This window comes from Castor canadensis, chromosome 11, assembly GCF_047511655.1.
Source record: "Castor canadensis chromosome 11, mCasCan1.hap1v2, whole genome shotgun sequence".
NCBI classification, from domain to species: domain Eukaryota; kingdom Metazoa; phylum Chordata; class Mammalia; order Rodentia; family Castoridae; genus Castor; species Castor canadensis.
The window spans coordinates 92,890,730-92,912,310 of NC_133396.1; the positions used below are offsets into that span (position 1 = coordinate 92,890,730).

The following is a 21,581-nucleotide window of genomic DNA, read 5'->3' on the forward strand; positions in this document are numbered from 1 at the left end:
GACATGTCTCATTCTTTTGCACTTTCCTCTTCTTGGTATTTTTTGGAGTGAGGTATCTGGTAGTTTGTCATTGAATGGTGGACTTGGGGTGTGAAAAGTTGTAATTTTCAGAGATGCAGAGAGATAGAATGGGGAAAATATTGCCTCAATGTGATAAAGGACTAAGCAGTGAATGAACCCAGAACTTGTTTGAGACTTTGTAAGGGTTAGCTTACCTTTTATTTCTACTTTAGCCGTGTTCCTAGAGTGTAACATTTTAATCACAACAGAAAGTTAGAATGCTTAGTGGGTGTCTCCTCTGTGCTGAGTTTTAACTCTCATTTTTTCTGTCCCCAGCACTGTGTAGCTGCCAAAAACCCCATTGAGATTGCTATGAGTTCTCCTGGGTTTATTACCTCTTGGTAGGCTCTGTCTGCCAACTTCTTAGACGTCTTAGTCTCTTGCCCAGCTTTATTTGAGATTTAGCATGTATCCTCAAGGTTAAAGCAAACAGGGAAAGTTGAACTCAGCTCCAACTTTCTATCTAGATCTCTTGGAGGCTCATATTCTGATTATCTTGGAGGCTCCAATGCTTTTAATATCCTACTTTTCTAATTATTCTTAGAAGTCAGCATTGACTTGCTATAATAGTACTTTGTCATAGCCAGAAGCAGTTTATTTTCTTTGTATTAAAATAAATGTTTTCTGGATAGTATGTTGTGCAAAATTCTGCCACCTAACTTAGAATTGTAGAGTGTGATTGGCAAGTTTGGTGGTTAGGCTACTTGGATAATGGAAGTACCAGGTTTCATTGGCTTTTCATTCGCTTTAGTCAAAGGCATTATCATTTTGTACATATTATAATTTTACTTATTTTAGTGAAGGTAATACTTAAATTATGGTTGGCGTGACTAATTATAGATAGAAAAAAATAAGAAACACCTAATATTTCTATTTTAATTACAAGGGGTGTATAAGACTAGAATGTTTAGTGAAACCTATACTCACAAAAACTACATTGTTAGAATCAATATGAAAAAAATGTATGAAGAAATACTTTTACAAATGTCATAGCAGTCTTTTATTTTACACTTGTTTTCTTTTTACTAATAAACATTGCTTAAATGTGTCTTTTGGGATGATTGTAGGAAAAATAAAAATGTGTCTTTAAAAACTGCTCATATACATCATAGTTTATGAACATAGTCATAAACATAAACAGACATTACAATTTGTAAGTCAATTATTAATAGAAAAAACCAAAACATCAGGTGGCAAAACCAGAATTTAGCAACAAAACTCCTAGATTCCCTTCTTCTTTATGACTTTATTTGCTTGTAATAAAGGACCTTTGGAGCTGGAATTTTTTTATTAACATAAATGATGAGCAATCCTGCATTAAGCAGAGAAAAGGACCCAATCCTTGATTTTTTCCCCACCAGTTTATTCTCTGTGATAGTCTTAAGAATGCACTTCCGAGACCTCCAACTGCAGAAAGCTTAAATGACCGAGGGACCCAGTTGTTGTGGTCTGAAATCCAAGGCTGTCTTGAGCCTTGGACCTGTTCCCAACCAGTAAATGAGAGGAGTAGAGATACTGAAGGTGACTCCTCCCTGGGTGGGACTCCCTCAGATTGCTCACTGGCTGAAGTGAACATTCCCCCATGGGCTTCCTTAGAGCATAGTAGCAATCCAGGACCGTCCCTTCTAATCTTCCTTGCAGTCCTCCTCCACTCGAGTCATATTTGCACTGTGGTCTGTCAGCTCTCCCAGTCTTCCCTGACTCCCTTCCCTTTTCCCCTTACAGCAATTTCCCTTCATACAATTCTTGCATGTTCAAACCTGTCATGGCTTCTGTTTCTCAGAGATCCTTGACTACTACATTCTCTTACTCTTTCTCTAAAAAGATATGGTCATGAGATTACTAAGGAGAGAAATCTGTTTACTGTAATTGGAATAACAACAATATCCTAATATTGCTGAAGTCTTAAGTTTAAGATAGTTAAAACTTCCTGCCATTTAGTCTCTCAGCATGGTACTGGCACAAAAACAGACATGAAGACCAGTGGAACAGAATAGAGGACCCAGATATGAAGCCACACAACTATGAGCAACTTACCTTTGACAAAGGAGCTAAAAATATACGATGGAGAAATAGCAGCCTCTTCAACAAAAACTGCTGGGAAAACTGGTTAGCAGTCTGCAAAAAACTGAAACTAGATCCATGTATATCACCCTATACCAAGATTAACTCAAAATGGATCAAGGATCTTAATATCAGACCCCAAACTCTTAAGTTGATACAAGAAAGAGTAGGAAATACTCTGGAGTTAGTAGGTATAGGTAAGAACTTTCTCAATGAAACCCCAGCAGCACAGCAACTAAGAGATAGCATAGATAAATGGGACCTCATAAAACTAAAAAGCTTCTGTTCATCAAAAGAAATGGTCTCTAAACTGAAGAGAACACCCACAGAGTGGGAGAAAATATTTGCCAATTATACATCAGACAAAGGACTGATAACCAGAATATACAGGGAACTTAAAAAACTAAATTCTCCCAAAACTAATGAACCAATAAAGAAATGGGCATGTGAACTAAACAGAACTTTCTCAAAAGAAGAAATTCAAATGGCCAGAAAACACATGAAAAAATGCTCACCATCTCTAGCAATAAAGGAAATGCAAATTAAAACCACACTAAGATTCCACCTCACCCCTGTTAGAATAGCCATCATCAGCAACACCACCAACAACAGGTGTTGGCGAGGATGCGGGGAAAAAGGAACCCTCTTACACTGTTGGTGGGAATGTAGACTAGTACAACCACTCTGGAAAAAAATTTGGAGGCTACTTAAAAAGCTAAACATTGATCTACCATTTGATCCAGCAATACCACTCTTGGAGATATACCCAAAAGACTGTTACTCCAGAGGCACCTGCACATCCATGTTTATTGCGGCACTATTCACAATAGCCAAGTTATGGAAACAGCCAAGATGCCCCAGCACTGACGAATGGATTAAGAAAATGTGGTATCTATACACAATGGAATTTTATGCAGCCATGAAGAAGAACGAAATGTTATCATTCGCTGGTAAATGGATGGAATTGGAGAACATCATTCTGAGTGAGGTTAGCCTGGCTCAAAAGACCAAAAATCGTATGTTCTCCCTCATATGTGGACATTAGATCAAGGGCAAACAGAACAAGTGGATTGGACTATGAGCACATGATAAAAGCGAGAGCACACAAGGGAGGGGTGAGGATAGGTAAGACACCTAAAAAACTAGCTAGCATTTGTTGCCCTTAACGCAGAGAAACTAAAGCAGATACCTTAAAGCAACTGAGGCCAATAGGAGAAGGGGACCAGGAACTAGAGAAAAGGTTAGATCAAAAAGAATTAACCTAGAAGGTAACACCCACGCACAGGAAATCAATGTGAGTCAATGCCCTGTATAGCTATCCTTATCTCAACCAGCAAAACCCCTTGTTCCTTCCTATTATTGCTTATACTCTCTCTACAACAAAATTAGAGATAAGGGCAAAATAGTTTCTGCTGGGTATTGAGGGGGGGGGAGCGGGAGGGGGTGGAGTGGGTGGTAAGGGAGGGGGTGGGGGCAGGGGGGAGAAATGAACCAAGCCTTGTACGCACATATGAATAATAAAAGAAAAATGAAAAAAAAAAAAGAAAGTATTTCTCATAATAGTTTATTAATAGTCTATATGTAAATTTGCCTTCAGAAAGACTTTGAATTGTTATATAGTAGTCAGATCAGGAACTCATTTTCTAAAAAAATGTTAATTGAACTAGGATTATTGGAAGGCTAGGAAACATTAAACAGTTTATAACTCATCTTTGAAATATCTAAGAGAAATTAGCAGAAAGATTCAATATAATAAGTAGTTGGAATTTGTTGCAAATACTTGGAAATTCTCATGTTCATTTTGCCAAACTTATACAAGGGTGTTTATATTTTATATGTTAGTGTTAAAATTCTTTTCTTTTTTTGTCACAGAGTCAGAGTGAGAGATTCGCTTTCATTGCAGAGTGGTATGATCCAAATGCTTCACTTCTTCGGCGTTATGAGCTTTTCTTTTACCCAGGGGATGGATCTGTTGAGATGGTAAATGAGTCTTTCTTTACTTAAAGTTGGAAAAGTAAGTGAAGTAGGGAAAGGGAGAGGAATAGAATTGCCTTTTATATGGTTGCTTTTAAAAGAAATTTATATGTTTTTATTTTATTGGAGTTTGGAGGGTATTCATTGTAATTCTGATGCAAGAAGATAGTTTTGTGTCTGTATTTGTTTTAAGAGAGTCTCATTATATAGCCCAGCCTGTCCTCAAACTTGCAATTCTGCCTCAGCCTCCTGAATGCTGGGATTATAGGCATGTGTCACCATGCCTGGCTTGTGCCTGGGTATTTTAATGTCAAAACTTGGAATGTATTTGGTTAGGAAACTGAAGTAGGTCAGCGCATAGTGCTAAATGCCTGTAATCCTAGCACTTGGGAGGCAGATGTGGGTGGATCTTGAGTCCAGAGTGGGCTACGTAGTGAGATTCTGTCTCAAAAAAGAAAAGAAAACAAAAACAAAAATTAAAGTGGGATTTTTCATGTTTTGATTAAGCAATAATTGATAAGTGGCAATGGATAAAGGTTATCATGACCATGTATATCAACATTATTGAAAGCTGCTTTCTCTATAAAAAGTCAAATTGAAGAGGACTGAGCTGAGAAGGCCCCATTCCTTGTGTCTCTTCATTAGTAACTACTTTAATAAGTGGTTCTATTTGGAATTAAAATGTATATGCAAAAAAGCAGAAATTTGGTCATATAACTGTTTCGTTCTGGAATTTCATAGGCACTAATTTGCTGAAATAATTTGGCCGTAAACAAATCTCTCTATTCAGGGTAATTTAAAGTATTATATTTTAAGAATATTTTATGTTACAACTGGATTGGATTAGGAGATAAAGAATTTACAATATGAAAAATATTATTTGTGTTTACAAAAAAAAACAATGCAATCTACTTTAGTAAGCCAAAATTAAAACTATTTAAGGTTATAAGAACTATAATAAGGTTAACATTCTTTACTCATAAGTATTTTTTCTATTTTTATTTTTTTGATTCTAGCATGATGTAAAGAATCGTCGCACCTTTTTAAAGCGAACCAAATATGATGACCTGCACCTGGAAGATTTATATATAGGCAACAAAGTGAATGTGTTTTCTCGACAATTAATGTTGGTTGACTATGGGGATCAGTATACAGCTCGCCAACTGGGCAGTAGAAAAGAAAAGTAAAGAAATTGCATAATCTTTTTCATTCTTAAAATATTATGTTTGAGCCTGGTTCAGCTTCTAATTTTCTGTTCCTATGTTGTGTTTTCATAATGTAGAGATTTTTCAGTGATCCAATTAAGTGTTATGACATGTTTAGAATATTTTGGAGCAGTCTGTGATTTGTTCTTCAGTCAGAATGACAAAGTGATATTCATTGACTTAGGAGGTACTTATTTTCTGGGGGAACAGTACAAAGTTTTTATGTGCTCCATCACTTTTTTTGTAGCATATGTCTCACTGGGAACTAAGAAAATTTGAATGTAGAAAAAATATTGCTATTTAGGGTAAGCATGGCTTTGGAGGGGAAAGAATGAGTGCCATAAGTTCATTGGAAACTCAGACATTATTTCTTGTGAGATTGAAGGGAAGGCTTTGTGGAGGTGTTTGTGCTGCATTATGAAAGATGGATTGAATTTTTACCTACATTGATGACATGGGGAGAATACTGGTCAAAGGAATGAGTATAATCAAAGGTACAAAGGCAGGGAATTGTACATCTTGTATTGGGGACAGTTTGTTATTCTGCTTGAATAAGTTTGTAGTTAAAGTTTTTAAAATTTAATTAGTAAAATAAGTATCTGAATTAAGATAATGGCAATAGGTATAAAGACTCAGGAAGAACGTGTGATTGATAGAACTAATAGTAATGAAAAGCATGCAGTGGCTGTTACTATATCAGGTATCATGCTGAATGATTTACATGCCTCATTTATTTAAGTAACAAACAGCATTACAAAAAAGGTATTATTTTTGTTCCCACATTGACAATTGGGGAAGTTGAGACTGAGAGATGTTAGGTAACTTGATTGAAGTCACAGAGTAGAGGCAAGATTAAACCCCGAATACAATGTGAATCAAGAATGGGAGGATTTAACCATAGGAGAATAGGTAGACCCTGGAAAAAGGTTGCCCTTATTCCATCTTAATTTATTTTTATGTCTCCTGTGGCACTTACCACTCCTAATCTATTTTAGCTGAATGAATTAATAACTTCAATTTTACATAGTCTTTCCTTTCTCTATTTCCCTGGAGCTCCTGTTAGCCCTAGCAAGCTTTGCCAGCTATGAGTTGGGCAGCTTCCCTCTCTCCAGAACTCCCAGTTTGTGCACCCGGGGGTGACAAATGTCCTAACCTACGAGTTTCCTCCAGTGCATAGGAGAGAGGGTAGGGAACAAACAGAGCCCTTAGTTCTGCCCTGGAGAAGGAGAATCACACATTGATCTACCTGCTGATCTTAGAGCTTTCTGCTCCCATCCAGGAGTAATCACCCTGCAGGAGGGAGGAAGTTGGGAAAATAGAGTAAGCACATGGACCTGGGTTCAGAGCTCTGGGACCTACCCAGCTGCAACCACACTTAGCAGGGAGGCAGCTTCAAAGTATTCAGGCTTAGATCTCATAGTCTCTGTGGTGACATATAGAGGACAGGGCGTTCTGCTTGCCACAGAGGGCATAGCCACCAGCTCCCCTGTCCTTCACAACCTGAGCTACCTGTTGCCCTGACTTCTCAATAGGTCTGAGTCTGACTCTTCCCCTCCCCATAACCACTTCTCCTAGCTGTGTCCAACCCAAACTCTGTGTGGGTAAGTGTTTCTATACTTTCTGAGTTGTTATTATTTCTTGTTTTCAGGTTCAAGAGTAGCTTAGTCTTAGATAACAAATCACTCAAGATGACCTAGCTAAGGCTCTCCAAGATATGGGGAACAACAAAGTGGAGTTCTTCCTTAATGTGGTCTGTCATTCAGGAGATTTCATGGTTGCACAAAATCCCCACACTGGATTTAAGATTTGAGAGAGCTGTCAACCTGCCCCGTGGGTAGGACTGTCAGTCTTACCCACCTGTCTTACCTTGGTGTGGCTTCAGCTTCTCCTGCCTCATGGAGAGCCAGTGTTGATGCTGTGGGCTGTTTCCTACTTATGTCTCTATGGCCTTTCAGCTGAACTGTCACCTCTTTCGTGGTTCCTAATGCTCTATCTTTGTGGAATAAGGCCTGTACTTTTTTACCCTCACTCTTCTTTTTTTATTATTCATTTATTCACATGTGCATACATTGTTTGTGTCATTTTTCCCTCCTGCCCCCCACCCACACCCTGCTCTTCCCACCACCCCTCGCTTCCAGGAAGAACCTGTTCTGCCCTTATCTCTAATTTTGTTGAAGAGAAGACATAAGCATAATAAGAAAGAAAGCGTTTTTGCTAGTTGAGATAAGGATAGCTATACAGAGACATTCCTAGCATTGCTTTCATGTACAAATGTGTTACAACCCAAGTCGATTCATCTCTAACTGATCTTTACACTGGTCCCTGCTCCCCTTCTCGTGTTGACCTCTGTCACTTTAAGGTTTCTGTTTAGTTCCTCTGGAGTGGGGACATCAAACGCTTTCATGTTTTGGGTTTACTACCTATCCCCATACTTCCCGTATGTGCTTTCTGCTTGTTATGTGACCCAAATCCAACCACATTGCTGTATTTGCCCTAGATGTAAGGTCCACATATGAGAGAGAACATACGATTTTTGGTCTTCTGAGCCTGGCTAATCTTGCTCAGAATGATGTTCTCCAATTCCATCCATTTACTTACAAATGATAAGATTTCATTCTTGTTCATGGCTGAGTAAAATTCCATTGTGTATAAATACCACATTTTCTTGATCCATTCGTCAGTAGTGGGGCATCTTGGTTGTTTTCATAACTTGGCTATTGTGAATAGCACTGCAATAAACATGGGTGTACAGGTGCCTTTGAAGTAACCTATGTTGCCTTCCTTTAGGTATATCCCTAGGAGTGGGATTGCTGGATCATATGGCAGATCTCCCTCACTCTTCTTGTTTGTAGAGTCACCCAGAGAAAGCTTCTATTCTGCCATAATATCCTGGGCTTTCATTCTGTTACATTTTCTTATTGGATTGCTCCCTTTATCAATATGAAGTGACCTTATCTCTTCTAAATTTGGTTTGAAGTCTGCTTTATCATATATGAGTATAGCTACTCCTGCTTTCTTTGGGTTCCATTTGGGATACTTTCTCCATTCTTTCATTTTAAGTCTGTGTTTGTATTTGCCAATGAAGTGTGTTTCTTGTCGGCAACAGTTAGATCTTTTTTTTTTTTTCATCTAACCTACCAGTCTTCCAATTCTGTGGAGAATTGAGACCATTTATATAAAGAGTAATTATTGAAATATATTTATTAATTCATATAATTTTTTGTTTGTAGTGTTTGATTCTTTCCTAATGCTCATTTGCTTGTCTACTTTTCTAGTAAGATTTATTCTTTCTTGTATTCTCATGGTTATTTTTTCTTCCTCTTAGGATCTGTGTAGGATCCCTGTAAGTATCTTCTGAAGTGTTGGCTTAGAGGCTTCAGGTTTTGTTTATCATAGAAGGTTTTTATTACTCAATTATGAAGGAGATACAGTAATCTAGGTTGGGGATTGTTTTCTTCCAGAGCTTGAAGTACATCATTCCATGCCCTCCTGGCTTTTAGGATCTCTATTGAGAAATCTGCTGCTATTCTGATTAGTTTGCCTTTATATATGATTTAGCACTTCTCTCTTGTAGCATTCAATATTTCTTCCTTGTGTGGTATACTTAATGTTTTACTATAATATGACATAAGGTTCTTTTCTGGTCCTGTCTATTTGGTGTTCTAAAAACCTCCTGTACTTGGATAACCTTCTCTTTCCCAAAATTTAAGAAACTTTATGTTATTATTTTATTGAATATATTTTCTATGCTTTTAGCTTGTACCTCCTCTTCTCCTCTGCCCATGATTCACAGGTTTGGTCTTTTAATGGCACCCCCATAGATCTTGTATGTTCTAGTAATACTTTTAGTTTTTTTCTTCATTACTCTCTGAATGTTCTAATTTAGCTACCTTATCTTTTAGTCTTGGTATTCTCTTTTATATGTGGTCCAGTCTATTGGTGAGGTCTTTTCCTTATTTATTTATTTATGTATGTATATATGTATGGTACTGGGCTTTGAACTCAGGGCTTCACACTTGCTAGGTAGGCACTGTACCATTTCAACCATGCTTTCAGTCCTTTTTACTTTGGTTATTTTTTTTTTCCCAGGTTGGCCTGGACCATAACATTCCTATTTTGTCACTGGAATGGTAGGCACAGACCAAAAAAGCCAGCTTTTTCCCATTGAGAAAGAAGACAGGGGATTTTCAAGAACTTTTTTTGTGGGGGTTGGCCTAGAACCAGGATCCTCCTGATTTTAGCCTCCCAAGTGCCTAGTATTGCAGTCACGGGCACCTGCCTGGTACTGGATTTTGAACTCAGGGGTTTGCCCTTGCTAGGTAGTCGCTTTTACCATATGAGCTACTCCTCAAACCCTTTTTGCACTGGTATTTTTGAGATAAGGCCTCTGTTTTTGCCAGGGCTGGCCTGGACCACAATTCTCCTATTTTATACTGCCTACCATTGTTGAAATGACAGGAGGGTTCCCTGAGTAAGGAGGTCTCGCAGACTTTTTTTTGCCTGGGTGGGCCTTGAACATGTAATCTTCTCAATCTCAGTCTCCCACATACCGTGGGATGATAAGCAAGATCTATCACATCTGACCTCAACTGAGTTTCTTATTTTACTTATTGAGCTTTTCATTTCTAGAATTTCAGTTTAATGAAATGGTTTTTCAGGATTTCTATATCTTTACTGATTCCTCTTTAATGGTCTTCATTGTCATCTTTTTTCATCCAGTTGTTTATTTGTATTTTCATTAAATTCATTCAGGTATTTATTTGTGACCTCTTTAATTTGTTTATAATTGTTCTAATCATTTTTTAAAATTCTTTGTTGTTTCATCCACTTCACTATCATTAGAGTCCATAATTGTAGAACTGTTGACTTTTGGAGGAGTCATGCCATCTTGTTTTCATTTTTCTTGTGTTTCTTGCATTAGACTTTGCACATTGGAGGCTATTGTTCTTTGGTTTTAATCATCCATGTTCTTGCAGTTGAAATATTCTCAATGTTTAGACAGGACTGTATAGTGGCACAGTTGAGGTACTGTTTCTCATCACAGGTTTGGGGTTACAGCTCAGTAGTCAAATATTCACCTTTGTGCTCAGGGCACTGGTTTTGATTCCCAGCACTACTCAAGAGAAGAAAACCACCTGGGGTCTTTGGTAGTTCCTATCATTCAGTCTGGTACTATAGGAAGGCTGAGGGCTGGGTCAGTCAAGGGTCATTTGTTGGCTTCAGTGCTTCATTCACTTTAGAAACTTCCCTTCTTTGTATACCAGGAGCTGCTTCTGACTGCAAGGAGCCTTGTAGCCTGTGGACCAGGAAGGTTCCCCGTTGATCTACTACAGAGCCCCCAGTGTTGTGTCCCCAGAATCAGCAAGCATCCAAGCCTGGGTGTCCCCCAAAGGCATCAGAGAGTCAGGGAAGCAAACAGATACTGGGTTCTGCACTAGAGAGGGAGAACTGAGGGACACAGCGCTCTGCTTGCCAATATCAGTGCTTTCAGACCCCACCCAGTAGTTACGCCTCCTGTGGGAAGGCGGTGACTTGGGAAATCAAATGACCCACTGGACCCGTGCTCGAAGTTCTCAAATCTACCTGCCAGCTCATCTGCCCATGCTCACTGAGCTGAAATTATTCTTTGTGTTCAGGTCCCCAGTGTAACTGAGTCTCAAACAGCAGACTCCTACTCAAGATGGTTCCTGGCTATAGCATTCTGAGATGTGACAAAATGGCTTTCATCTGCAATGCTAGCTTTCCACACAAGAGGAATCACTATCACAACAGTTTCCACACACTGAATTTAAGGTTTGTGAAAACTGTGCGGCTTAGTCTGCTGTTAGGGCTGCTAGTTTGTTTTCAACCTGGGCCACATAACTTATCTTGTGGTTGGAGCTTTAGCTACATACCCCCTCTGCCCCCTCCACCACACACACACACACACACACACACACACACACACACACACACACACACACACACACACACACACACACACACTTTCCAGGAGCCAGGGTTAGAGCTCTGGGCTGTTGCCTTCTTTTCTCTGCATTGCCTTTCTGCTTTCTGTTTCTCCATGACTTTTCAACCCTCTAGCTACCTATTTTGTGATTCCATATGCTCTTTCTGTCTTTGGAATATAGTGTGTCCTTTATTATTCTGACTTTTCTCATTCATGAAGTCACATGGAGCAAGTTTTTAATCTGCTGTGTTATCCCAGAACTTGGCTAAATTAAGCACCCAAAATGACATTTTAATATTTAATATTCAACCTCTGTATTTAACTCTTACAACTTCTGATACTTTAAATATATGTGAAATGAAATTTTAATTCTTTTGTCATCTTTCTTGGCTCTGGTTTCTCTGCCCTATATTTTGTAGTGTTTTGAAGGATTTTTTCCATTTGTGGAGTGATTGCTGCAGTAATTAAAAATAGGAATCAATGGTGGATGGTAAGTCTGTATGTATAAAATGCTCCAAGAGCCATTTAATTCAATAGTAAAAAAAAAACTCATTCAAACTATTTTTCAAGGTGTACATATACAAATAACTAGCCAATCACCTAATGTCTGAGTCAGCCTATAGTAATGTTTTTCCTTTCTGTGGCTTCCTACCACCCTTTTTTTTTTGCAAGCTTTGTTATAATTCTTGAGGTGGTTTGATGCTCAGCATGGGATTGGTACATAGGTTTGAGGTAGTAAGTGCCTCATTAACAAAAGAAGACTAAAAGATGATTGTAAAATAAGAGACAAAATTAGAGTATTAAATATATAGAACTCTTACTCTTATGCAATCTAATGGTAAAAGTCAATGGGATTAAGAAAATATCAACTGTAACTCCTTTATGACTAAAAAATAATCTAAGGATTTCATTTATTGAGCACTTAATATGTGATAGGTACTTTACATACTCATCTTACTTTAAGACTATAAATTTTCATTAAATTAGCAAAGGAAGAAGGGTTATTAGTCTGACTAAATCAAAATAAAATGATAGCAGCCAATAGCAATTGTAATTCATATAATTTAATTCTGATCTCTCTGAAGCGAATGTTGTTAATTCTATTTTTAAAGAATGATTAAGTAACTTAGTCACAGTCATTCTTTGTCTAATAAACTTCTAATTAATATGCCAGTAAATACTATTGAATGGGACTAATTTTAAAAGTGGGGCTATTTTAACATGATGAAATATTGGCCTTTATGTGGTTAATGAAAAAATATGCAATGTTTTATATTTTGCTGATTTAAAATGCTTCATGATTTTCCCTTTTGATTCTTCCCTAATTGTATATGGATAGTAAATACAGCAACCATGTGGTGAATTAAATGAGCTCTTCTGAATCTTAAGATTTTTAACAATATATTACTAACCATTATAATAATATATTGTTTGCTTTGATTCACATTTCTATCTGTGTTTATAAAGACCATTTATCCAATGATTAGTATTTATTAGCCCAAGTTATTTGAGGCTCCTTTGTAGCAAAAAGAAAATCATCATTGTATGGATTCTTTTGTTCTCAAGAAGATATGCTCATTTAATAAGTGTCTATTTCCCTGAGATGGAATGTGGGTGATCAACAAGTCATTTTTAAGGTGAAACCTATGCTGAGAAGGGGTTTAAGTATACTTTCCTGGAGGCAACAGGAATGAACTAAATTACCTTTTTGAATTTTTTAATACACTCCAGTAATTCCAAGTATTTGCTTAACCCAGATTATGCCTTATTGACAAGGTTTTTTAAAGGTCCCAAAGCAATACTTTGTGTATTTTCTAGGCTTACATAGTTTAAAAATACTTATGAATGAACATATATTTTGTTAGATTAGAATTTGATTCATATGAAATATTTACACATTTTTTAAGATTTGGAAATGTCAGCAGATATATATTTGAAGAAATTTTATTGGACAAAAAGTATCATAAAACTTTTGTTATTTAAACTTTGAACCAGCCTTGGGGTTCAGTTATTACATACTTAAGCAGGATGATAGTTTTGGGATACAGTATTTAGTGTGTGAATGAATTAAAAGACCTTAAAAATTAGTAAGTGCCAAAAATCCATCTGTATTCTTCCCTCTTACTTCCCTGAATTAAATGATATTTAGAATATTGTAAAACCTTTTCCTTTTTCTTTCCCTGGTTGCTGTTGCACAAAAATCTCTTGCTTCTGCCTCTACCTCTCTGGCTGTTTGTTCTCAGAGTCCTTAAAAGAAAGAGCTAAAAAAAAAAAAAAAAAAAACCCTGCTGGTGTTCCTCTGGGGTTTTGTCCATGGACACTATTTCTCATTCTTTACTCTCTACTAGGAGACTGTTTACTTCCATGATTTCAACTATTTGTTGCTTTCCAGGTTTGTATTATCAGCCCAGCTGCAAAACCATATGTTTATCTCTTTTCTGAACCTTTCCTCCTGGATTTTTCTTAGGTACTTAAAAATTAACAATTTTAAGCACCACATTCACCTATTAACAGACCTGGAAAATTGAGGTTCCTTGAGTCTGATCTTTATTGTAACTCCACATCCAGATAGTGAACAAATCTTATCAGTTTACACCCTCTTCAAAAATCTCTTGTCTCTTCTATCTCCTTCACAATTTTAAATCATCTTTTTTTTTGTGGAACTGGGATTTGAACTCAGGACTTCATGCTTGGAAAGCAGGCCTCTAATGCCTGAGCCACACCTCCAGTCCTTAAGTCATCTTCTTGTACCCTAGATCATCTTCCTGTCATATGTTAAGCTCAATTATTCTCCATTTCTCTGTCCAAATTATTAACTGATTGAGAACTGGTAATTCCAGTATCTGAAATATTTGTAGGTGTCTCTCTCTTCTATGTTGTTTCTTCTGGCTCTCCTTTATGTTAATCTTCTCATGTGTGTGTGATTATCTGATTAACTTTATATGATTATTGTGTATGTATACATAGGCATATTTTATATGTGCTTGGTATATGTGTGCTGTATCTTTATGTAAGAGTTTTTTGAAGTACAGAATGAAGTTACTTTGCTCCAAGGGAGGAATTGTGTGTGCTTTTGTCTATTTTCTGGAGACATTAGAAATTCATTTCAGCATTGTCCGTGCTAAAAAATTTTAAGCTCCAAAACTACCTATGTGATGTGAATGTATGATTTCTGGTTCACCCTAGAATTATAGATTTCACTTTCAAATTATTTTAGGGATGATAATCTATTGGGTTCTAGTCCCCTCTCCTAGTGACATAGTACAGATTAAAATTCAAATTTGCTTGAGAGGCAATGCTGACAAGTCAGAAGCAACATTGAGTCTCACTTTTCTGAGTCCCCATGTTTTCTTTAAACTTTTGTCCTAATAATTATTTACTGTCTAATCAGTTCATCTTTGCTTTTAAGAAAAGATTTTAAAGGAGCCAGGTGTGGTGATTCATACCTGTAATCCCATCACTCAGGAAGCCGAGACAGGAGGATCTTGAGTTCAAGACTGGCCTTGGCTATGTAACAAGATGCTATCTCAAAATCAAGCAAACAAAAAACCCCCATACAACAACAAAATATTTCTCTTAAAAATCCACTTTGTTTAGTCTTCAGTGGAAGGATTGTTGCCAGTCAAAAACTTTAGCTTGGAATAACGTAATGGTCCTAGTGGTAAAGTTGCCTGCCTAGTAAGCATAAACAAAATAAAAACAAAAAGTTTAGGTCAGTGCATTTTCTTCCAGAACACACATTACTTCATATAAGACTGATTTCTTTTATCCGTGGGGCAGGCACATATGTTATGCGTGCAAAGAAAGTACAAAAGAAACCGTAAGTTTGACTTCATTTGCTGTTTAGAATGGATTTTTGTAGACCTAAGGCAAATATGAATACATTTGGAATATTTATGTAAATTAGCATAGGTTAATGTTTGCATAGTTATTCCTTTAAGTCTACAGCAATCTAAGAGTCCATCGTACTAAGATGTTACAGCATTAGCACTATATACTATCTATGATGTTTGCGGTACAGCAGTCAAGTCATTATTGTTCTTACAGACATTTGCTGCAAATTTTGCTCAGAGCCTGATGGTATATGAAGGACATGTTTTTACATGGCTCTGTGAGAATTGTTATTTTCCAGAAATCTGTATCCTGTCCGAGTTTGTGAAGGTTGGCCAAGCTTTTCTCACTGTCTGTTGCTAAGAAATTATAATATAAAATAATGATTTTCATAATTTTTTGTTTTCTTTAAGAGTATATCATGCAGCATCTTGCAGGCAGGCAAGAGGGTGACTGTGTGGTAGTTTGTTATACTGATGGCTCTCAGTGAGTCACACCTCTTGGTGTCAATGTCCTTGGTCCAATTCTCTCACAATGACCCTGGGCTTGATCATTTGATTTGCATTGGCCAAAGGGACATCAGTCCCTTTGGGGACTCAGGGGGACCCTTGATAAGTACTTGTATGTTCATTTCTATGTGGCATATGAAGAAACCTGGACTAGCCTCTTTCAGGATGAAAGAACATAGGAAAGAGAAGCCTAGGTCTTAGCTGAGGGCTGTCCACAGCTGACCTGCTAGCTTAAAGCTGCTTAAAAATGATCTTAGGTGAAATCACTAATCATCTAATCTACAGAACCTTGAGCAATTGTTTGTTGTTTAAAGCCATTACATATTATGTAGTAACAGAGGCACTATTTTTGTGGCCTTCTTGTTTCTTTGTGTGTTCCTTCACTTTTAAATAACACATGTGATTTTTTTTGTGTGCATGGCAGTACTAATGTTTGAGCTTAGGGCCTCACAGTTGATAGGCAGGTACTCTAACACTTGAGCCACTTCACCAGCCCTAAATAACACATGTGATTTTAATGCTTATCTTATTTCCCCTCAAAAAATCATTTAAATTATTACCTGCAGAATGATGAAGAAATAAAAACAAGACAGGGAATGTATTTCGAGCAATTAATTACATAATCTCCTATAATCATTTTCTTCTGTAGGCATGTAAGAGAAAATGAAATAGGTTGTGTTGGTCCATACTTGTGATCCTAGCACACAGTTTGATGATGCAGGATGATCCTGGGTTTGAGACCAACCTGGGGTTGATAGCAAGTAGCAAGTTTTAGGTCAGACTGGGCTACATAATGAGACCCTGAACAGAGAGGGAGAGGAGAGGGAGAGGGAGAGGGAGAGGGAGAGAGAAAAGAGAGGAAAGAGAGAATGAGATTATTATTTAAATTAAATACTGTCAGTTTTTACATTTTTTTTAGTGATAAGGATTGAGCATAGAGCCTTTCACATGTTAGGCAATTGTCCTACCACTGAGCTACATCCCCATCTCAGTTTTAGACTTTTCATGTTGCTGCCTATTAAAAGAAATCGATGATGGCTATGTTTATATCTATTTCAAGCCCAGCAGCACTGGATTAGGGAACCATGAAGCAGGGCTGCTACTGATTATCTTTCTCTGAATGTTGGGAATTAAGATCCTATTCCTCATGTATGTGGAACAAACTCAGACTGTCTCAGGAGCAGAGTAACCCTAGTGATTTTGATTTATATTGTTACTTTTCATTCCCCAAATGATCACAGGACAGCTAGGTCATTGCAACTCTTTGTGATCTAAACCTTTGCCTCCTCATAGAAATCAGATGATTCAATAAACATGACCACATTCTCAATCCCCACCAAAATGAGCTACATTGGATTTTTTTTTTCTGAAATAGGTATAACACTCAGATTTGGGCATTGATCCTTAAGGCTTCATCCAATTCATTGTATTTAGTCCAGTCATCTCTTTCTCAGTGTTCATAGTCTGAAGTTGATCTTGAGAAAACCTTGGGCATTTACTTGCCCAGGTAGGAGCTCAAAATCCTTACTCTCTCCATCTTCTGTTAGGGACTCAGTCAGCTCCTTTCCCCAGTGGGACTCTTTCTATGTTCCCCTCCCTGGCCCTGGATTGGTAACCGAAGAAAAGCCCAAGGTGCCGACTCCTTGTAATCACATTCAAGTTCTTTGTCTTTTGTGGACAAGCTCTCACTGTTCATCAACACTGGTGGTACTGGATGGTTCTGTGTAGTCCTAAAAGATGGAAAGGAGTCTCACATTCTGCCAAGTAGCCAGGAGTCAATTTGCCCATGGCCTGCTGGCCTTCCCACCACTTCCCACAGGATGGGAATCTAAGAGACTTAAGAGATTGAGTTTCTTACAGCATTGTAGCAAAACAAGTCACACTTTGTAGCCAGATAACTGAATAAATATGGCATTCAATTTTCTATGAACTTTTTGGTTATGAAGGAGCATTGGTTGTGTTTCTTGGCTTTATTTTAGGCAAACGTTCCTGCTTTTGATATTTTAAGGGATAAGGGATATCTATCTATCTAGATAAACATAAACACATCTGAATGTACCTATGTATATATATTAATCTTTTAAATGTAAATATTTAAAAGTAGGCATTTATGTGTTTACACAACAGAGGGTTGGGGGAGTGGCTTAAGTGATAGAGTACCTGTCTAGCAAGCAAGAGGCCTTGAGTTTAAATCCCAGTAACACACACACACACACACACACACACACACACACACACAAAACAAGCACAACTGACATCTGATTCAGACCTCATTCTCTCCCCCTCTTCCACTCTCCTCTTTCCTCTTTTCACACTCTTGTATTGGTTGTAATAAATGGTTGCTTCTTAAATAGATCTTAAGAAAAAGTTAGGATTTGTGAAATACTCTCCTAGAGTTTAGCCAAAACATTTTATAAGTTAGTTTGACTTATAATATTTAAATAATATTATAATATTTAAATAATGCACACCAAAAAGCAAAGAATTAACTGTATTTTCTACAAAGCCGTATAATAAAGTACTCAAACTGACTATCTGCTTCAAACCAAGAAGAAGTTTATCCTGTATAGTCTTAAGAAGACTTATGATGAACAATTTCTTTTGTTATTTACACTTTTAGAACTCAACCATAAGTTATTTCCAATTGTAAGTGAGGATATTCAAGTTACTACATCCTCAGATTTACTTATCTTATTGGTGGAAAAAGCTAAATATCAAAAGGCCTTCTGTTCTTTTATGATTTCTTGAATTAATGCTGTTGTTGTCAGAATTATTAAAAATACAGAAAAGGAAAGTGGCAAGCAGTTCCTTATTGTATAAATTGAATTATTCCAACTAATCGGACTTTTATCTCACATTTGCAAATATTATTCTTGCAGATTTGGTGAAGGTATATCTTTTTAATAATAGTAACATTATTTGTAATGTGGAACACAGGTCATGGGATTGTGTTTTATTCTGAAGATGATGCTGATCAGTTGTGTGACCTTTGAACATTATCTCTGTAGCCTACTTTCTTCAACAATAAAATGAGGACAATTGGGGGGTAACGTCCAAGTCCAAACTTCTGTTTATTCAGAGACTTCACAGAGGGAGAATGCATTGCTCTGATGTTGGAGGAAAGTATGATTTGATTGTAAAAGTTAGTGTATTTTTCACTATTCATATATACTGTTGGGTGAGAGGATGTTGATATGAAGAGTCATATCAATTTGGAATTTTTATTTATTTCCAAGTCAGTACTGAGATTAATGCATACATATATATGTTTAAATATTAGAGATAAAAACCCAATCTTCTAATATATTTATTATAACTTTTTTAGATTAACAATTTATGTAAGATACATAAGAAATAGAAATTTAAACTGTGTTTTCTAAGTTGAGTATATTTAAAATAACAACTTTCATGTTTTTCCCTAACCTGTTTTCTTCTTCCCTTAAAAAATTGATTGCCTAATTTTGATTTCTTTGAGGAAAATAGTAATCTTACTTTGTATATATTTTAAAGAGAAATCTGTGATACACTTTTCTATATACTTAATTTTGATGATGATCTGGGGTGATTGTTAAGGAAACTACTAGTGTTAAGGAATTATAAATACAAACTGCAGAACTGTTTTTATTTCAAACCTATTCTTTATTTCTTTACAGAACATTAGCCCTGATTAAACCAGATGCAGTATCAAAGGCTGGAGAAATAATTGAAATAATAAACAAAACTGGATTTACTATAACCAAACTCAAAATGATGATGCTTTCAAGGTAATTTGTTGATCATTTTCAGTTATGTAATGCCAAAAAAAGCACTCACTGAATGGCAAAGAATAGAATACTATTCATATCAGAATAAGAAAAACAAGACAGGTTATTAGACACTTAAATAATTATTATTGACTTCTGTGCAGTTAGGAGTTGTGAAATTATACAGGATTCACTTAACTATTGTCTTCTGTAGCTCCATCTGCTTTTATAACACCAAGGCTTGATAATTGTAATCTCTTCCAGTTAATGTACAAGAATAACATATGTATGAAAATGGTAGAAGAACAAATGTATGTTTCATTATTTCTATTTGTTTAGGTTCCCAAAACTGATACATTTGGAAATATTTATATTTAGCTCATATGTATGTGTGTGTGTGTAGATGTGTATGCATACATATATATATACACACACATGTACACACACATACATACATGGTATATGTGTGTGATATATGGTAAATATTGATATTTACTAACTCTTAAAAGCAATTCAATGAGCTTATCAGGCATTTTCCAGTCTTATTTAGTGAAAATAAGGCTTATCCTATTTTTTTCTTTCTATCATGAAAACACTGTATGCTGTGATCCTGCTTTGGGAATGACAAGAAAAATATTCACAAAGTCAAACAAAGAATGGAGATATGAGACAGTCTCCTCTTTAGTGTTTTCAGAGATCCTTTGGGGGAAAACACACTAATGATTCTTTCTACAATATTGGGCACTCATTTTTTTTTAATCCTACCAACTAGACAAAACAAAGACTAAAACATTAAAGAGGAAAAGAAGTGAGATGGGGCATCCATTAGGGAAGTGGCCTGTTTTCCCTGGGATCACATTCTGGTTGGTGTGATCTGTGGAGCGTCTATAGGGACTGTGTGTAGGAGCATGAATGTAGTAGTTGGCAGAGCTGGCCCCAATAGTGTTCTTATATTTTTCATTTGGTTTTGATCAGGTACCTTCTCACTACTTCAAGAAATCATCTGTTCTTGTATATCTATTTCATGGGTTAGTTATATTTGTGTTTCTGTGAGAATAACAGCAGTAGATGGCAATAGACATTTAACCCAACGTCAGTATGTGTTATCCTAGAAACTTTAACACCCTCAATTTTACCTCAACAATGACAGGTGCTCAGTTTGAAATTTTCTTCTATGTAATGTTTCCCAGTTTCCGTATCTTCTCATAAAGAAGGAGGCTTACATTTCAGAGTAGAATCTATAGCCAGATTACTGTAACTATACTACTTTCTAAGTATGTGACTCTGAAAAATTTACCACTGTGCTTGTTTCTTCATCTGAAAAATGGAATTATAATAGTACCTATAGCATAAAATTGTTGTGAGGGCTATATGAGTTTAATTTTTCTAGTGTTTGATAATTCGATTTCAAGCTTTCCATGACAGAGATGTTACTTGTTTATCATAATGGCTCTGTAGCACATAAAGAAAACTCCTGGAGCCAGTCAACACTTCAAGAACACTGTAGAGGATATGTTTGCTAGAGTTTCTTTGGAACCTTGAGGCTTGGTAATTCTATCCATGCCTTATAAAATTCTTCATCCTTTTAATTACTTGTCCACACACATATTTATTCCTTTATTGCTATGTACTACTTTCTCCCATAGTTCAACTACTGATCTCTTATCAAACCCTTTTTACTGATCTTTCTAAAAGTCAAGTTTCATTATAAACAAACATTCCTGTGTGCAGTATCTTAACAAAAGTGTTCCTCAGTCCTCCCTACCTCTTACCATTTGTTGAAATGTAACTCTTCAATGACTTCTTTTCCTTTTAGCCCTTTAGTGTAGGCTACTCACTCCTGAGTAATCCTTGTGTCAGAGGATCATGATAGAATCAGTGTTTTAGCTCCCTTCTGAAAATTTTTACTTTCCCCAAACCTTATCCTTGAAAGTTCATGCCAGTTATAATTCTATCCATTGAGCCTCATTTCTATTTTTCAGGTCACAAACTGTATATTCATTAAGTATTTGGGCACTTGGGTTATTGTCTTTCTCTTCAGTGGGGAGCACAGCATCTTACCTCATGGTGACCAGGAAGCAGAGATAGAGAATGCCTGCCCTAAAGTGCTTTTTCCCTTTTCCTCTTACTCTTTCTGTGTCCGCAGCCTGTGGAATGGTGCTGCTGGGTCTTCTCTCCTTAGTTAATCCTCTCTAGAAATAACCTCACAGATTCACCCAGAGGTATGCTTCATTAATTGAGGCTGTTC

The 21,581-nt window shown here is 36.7% G+C and overlaps 1 protein-coding gene across 2 annotated transcripts in view; it reads left to right on the forward strand.

Moving 5' to 3' along the window:
• Positions 1 to 21,581, forward strand: part of Nme7 (NME/NM23 family member 7) — a 191,420-nt gene that overhangs the window by 41,441 nt on the left and 128,398 nt on the right. The window contains exons 2-4 of one of the 2 annotated variants that reach the window (XM_074047543.1): positions 3,997 to 4,104; positions 5,115 to 5,281; positions 19,244 to 19,354. In XM_074047543.1, coding sequence (XP_073903644.1) covers positions 3,997 to 4,104; positions 5,115 to 5,281; positions 19,244 to 19,354 — 386 coding nt within the window. Of the gene's footprint in view, positions 1 to 3,996; positions 4,105 to 5,114; positions 5,282 to 10,754; positions 11,097 to 19,243; positions 19,355 to 21,581 lie in introns of those variants that run through there. The other variant, XM_074047544.1, reaches the window with a different exon arrangement.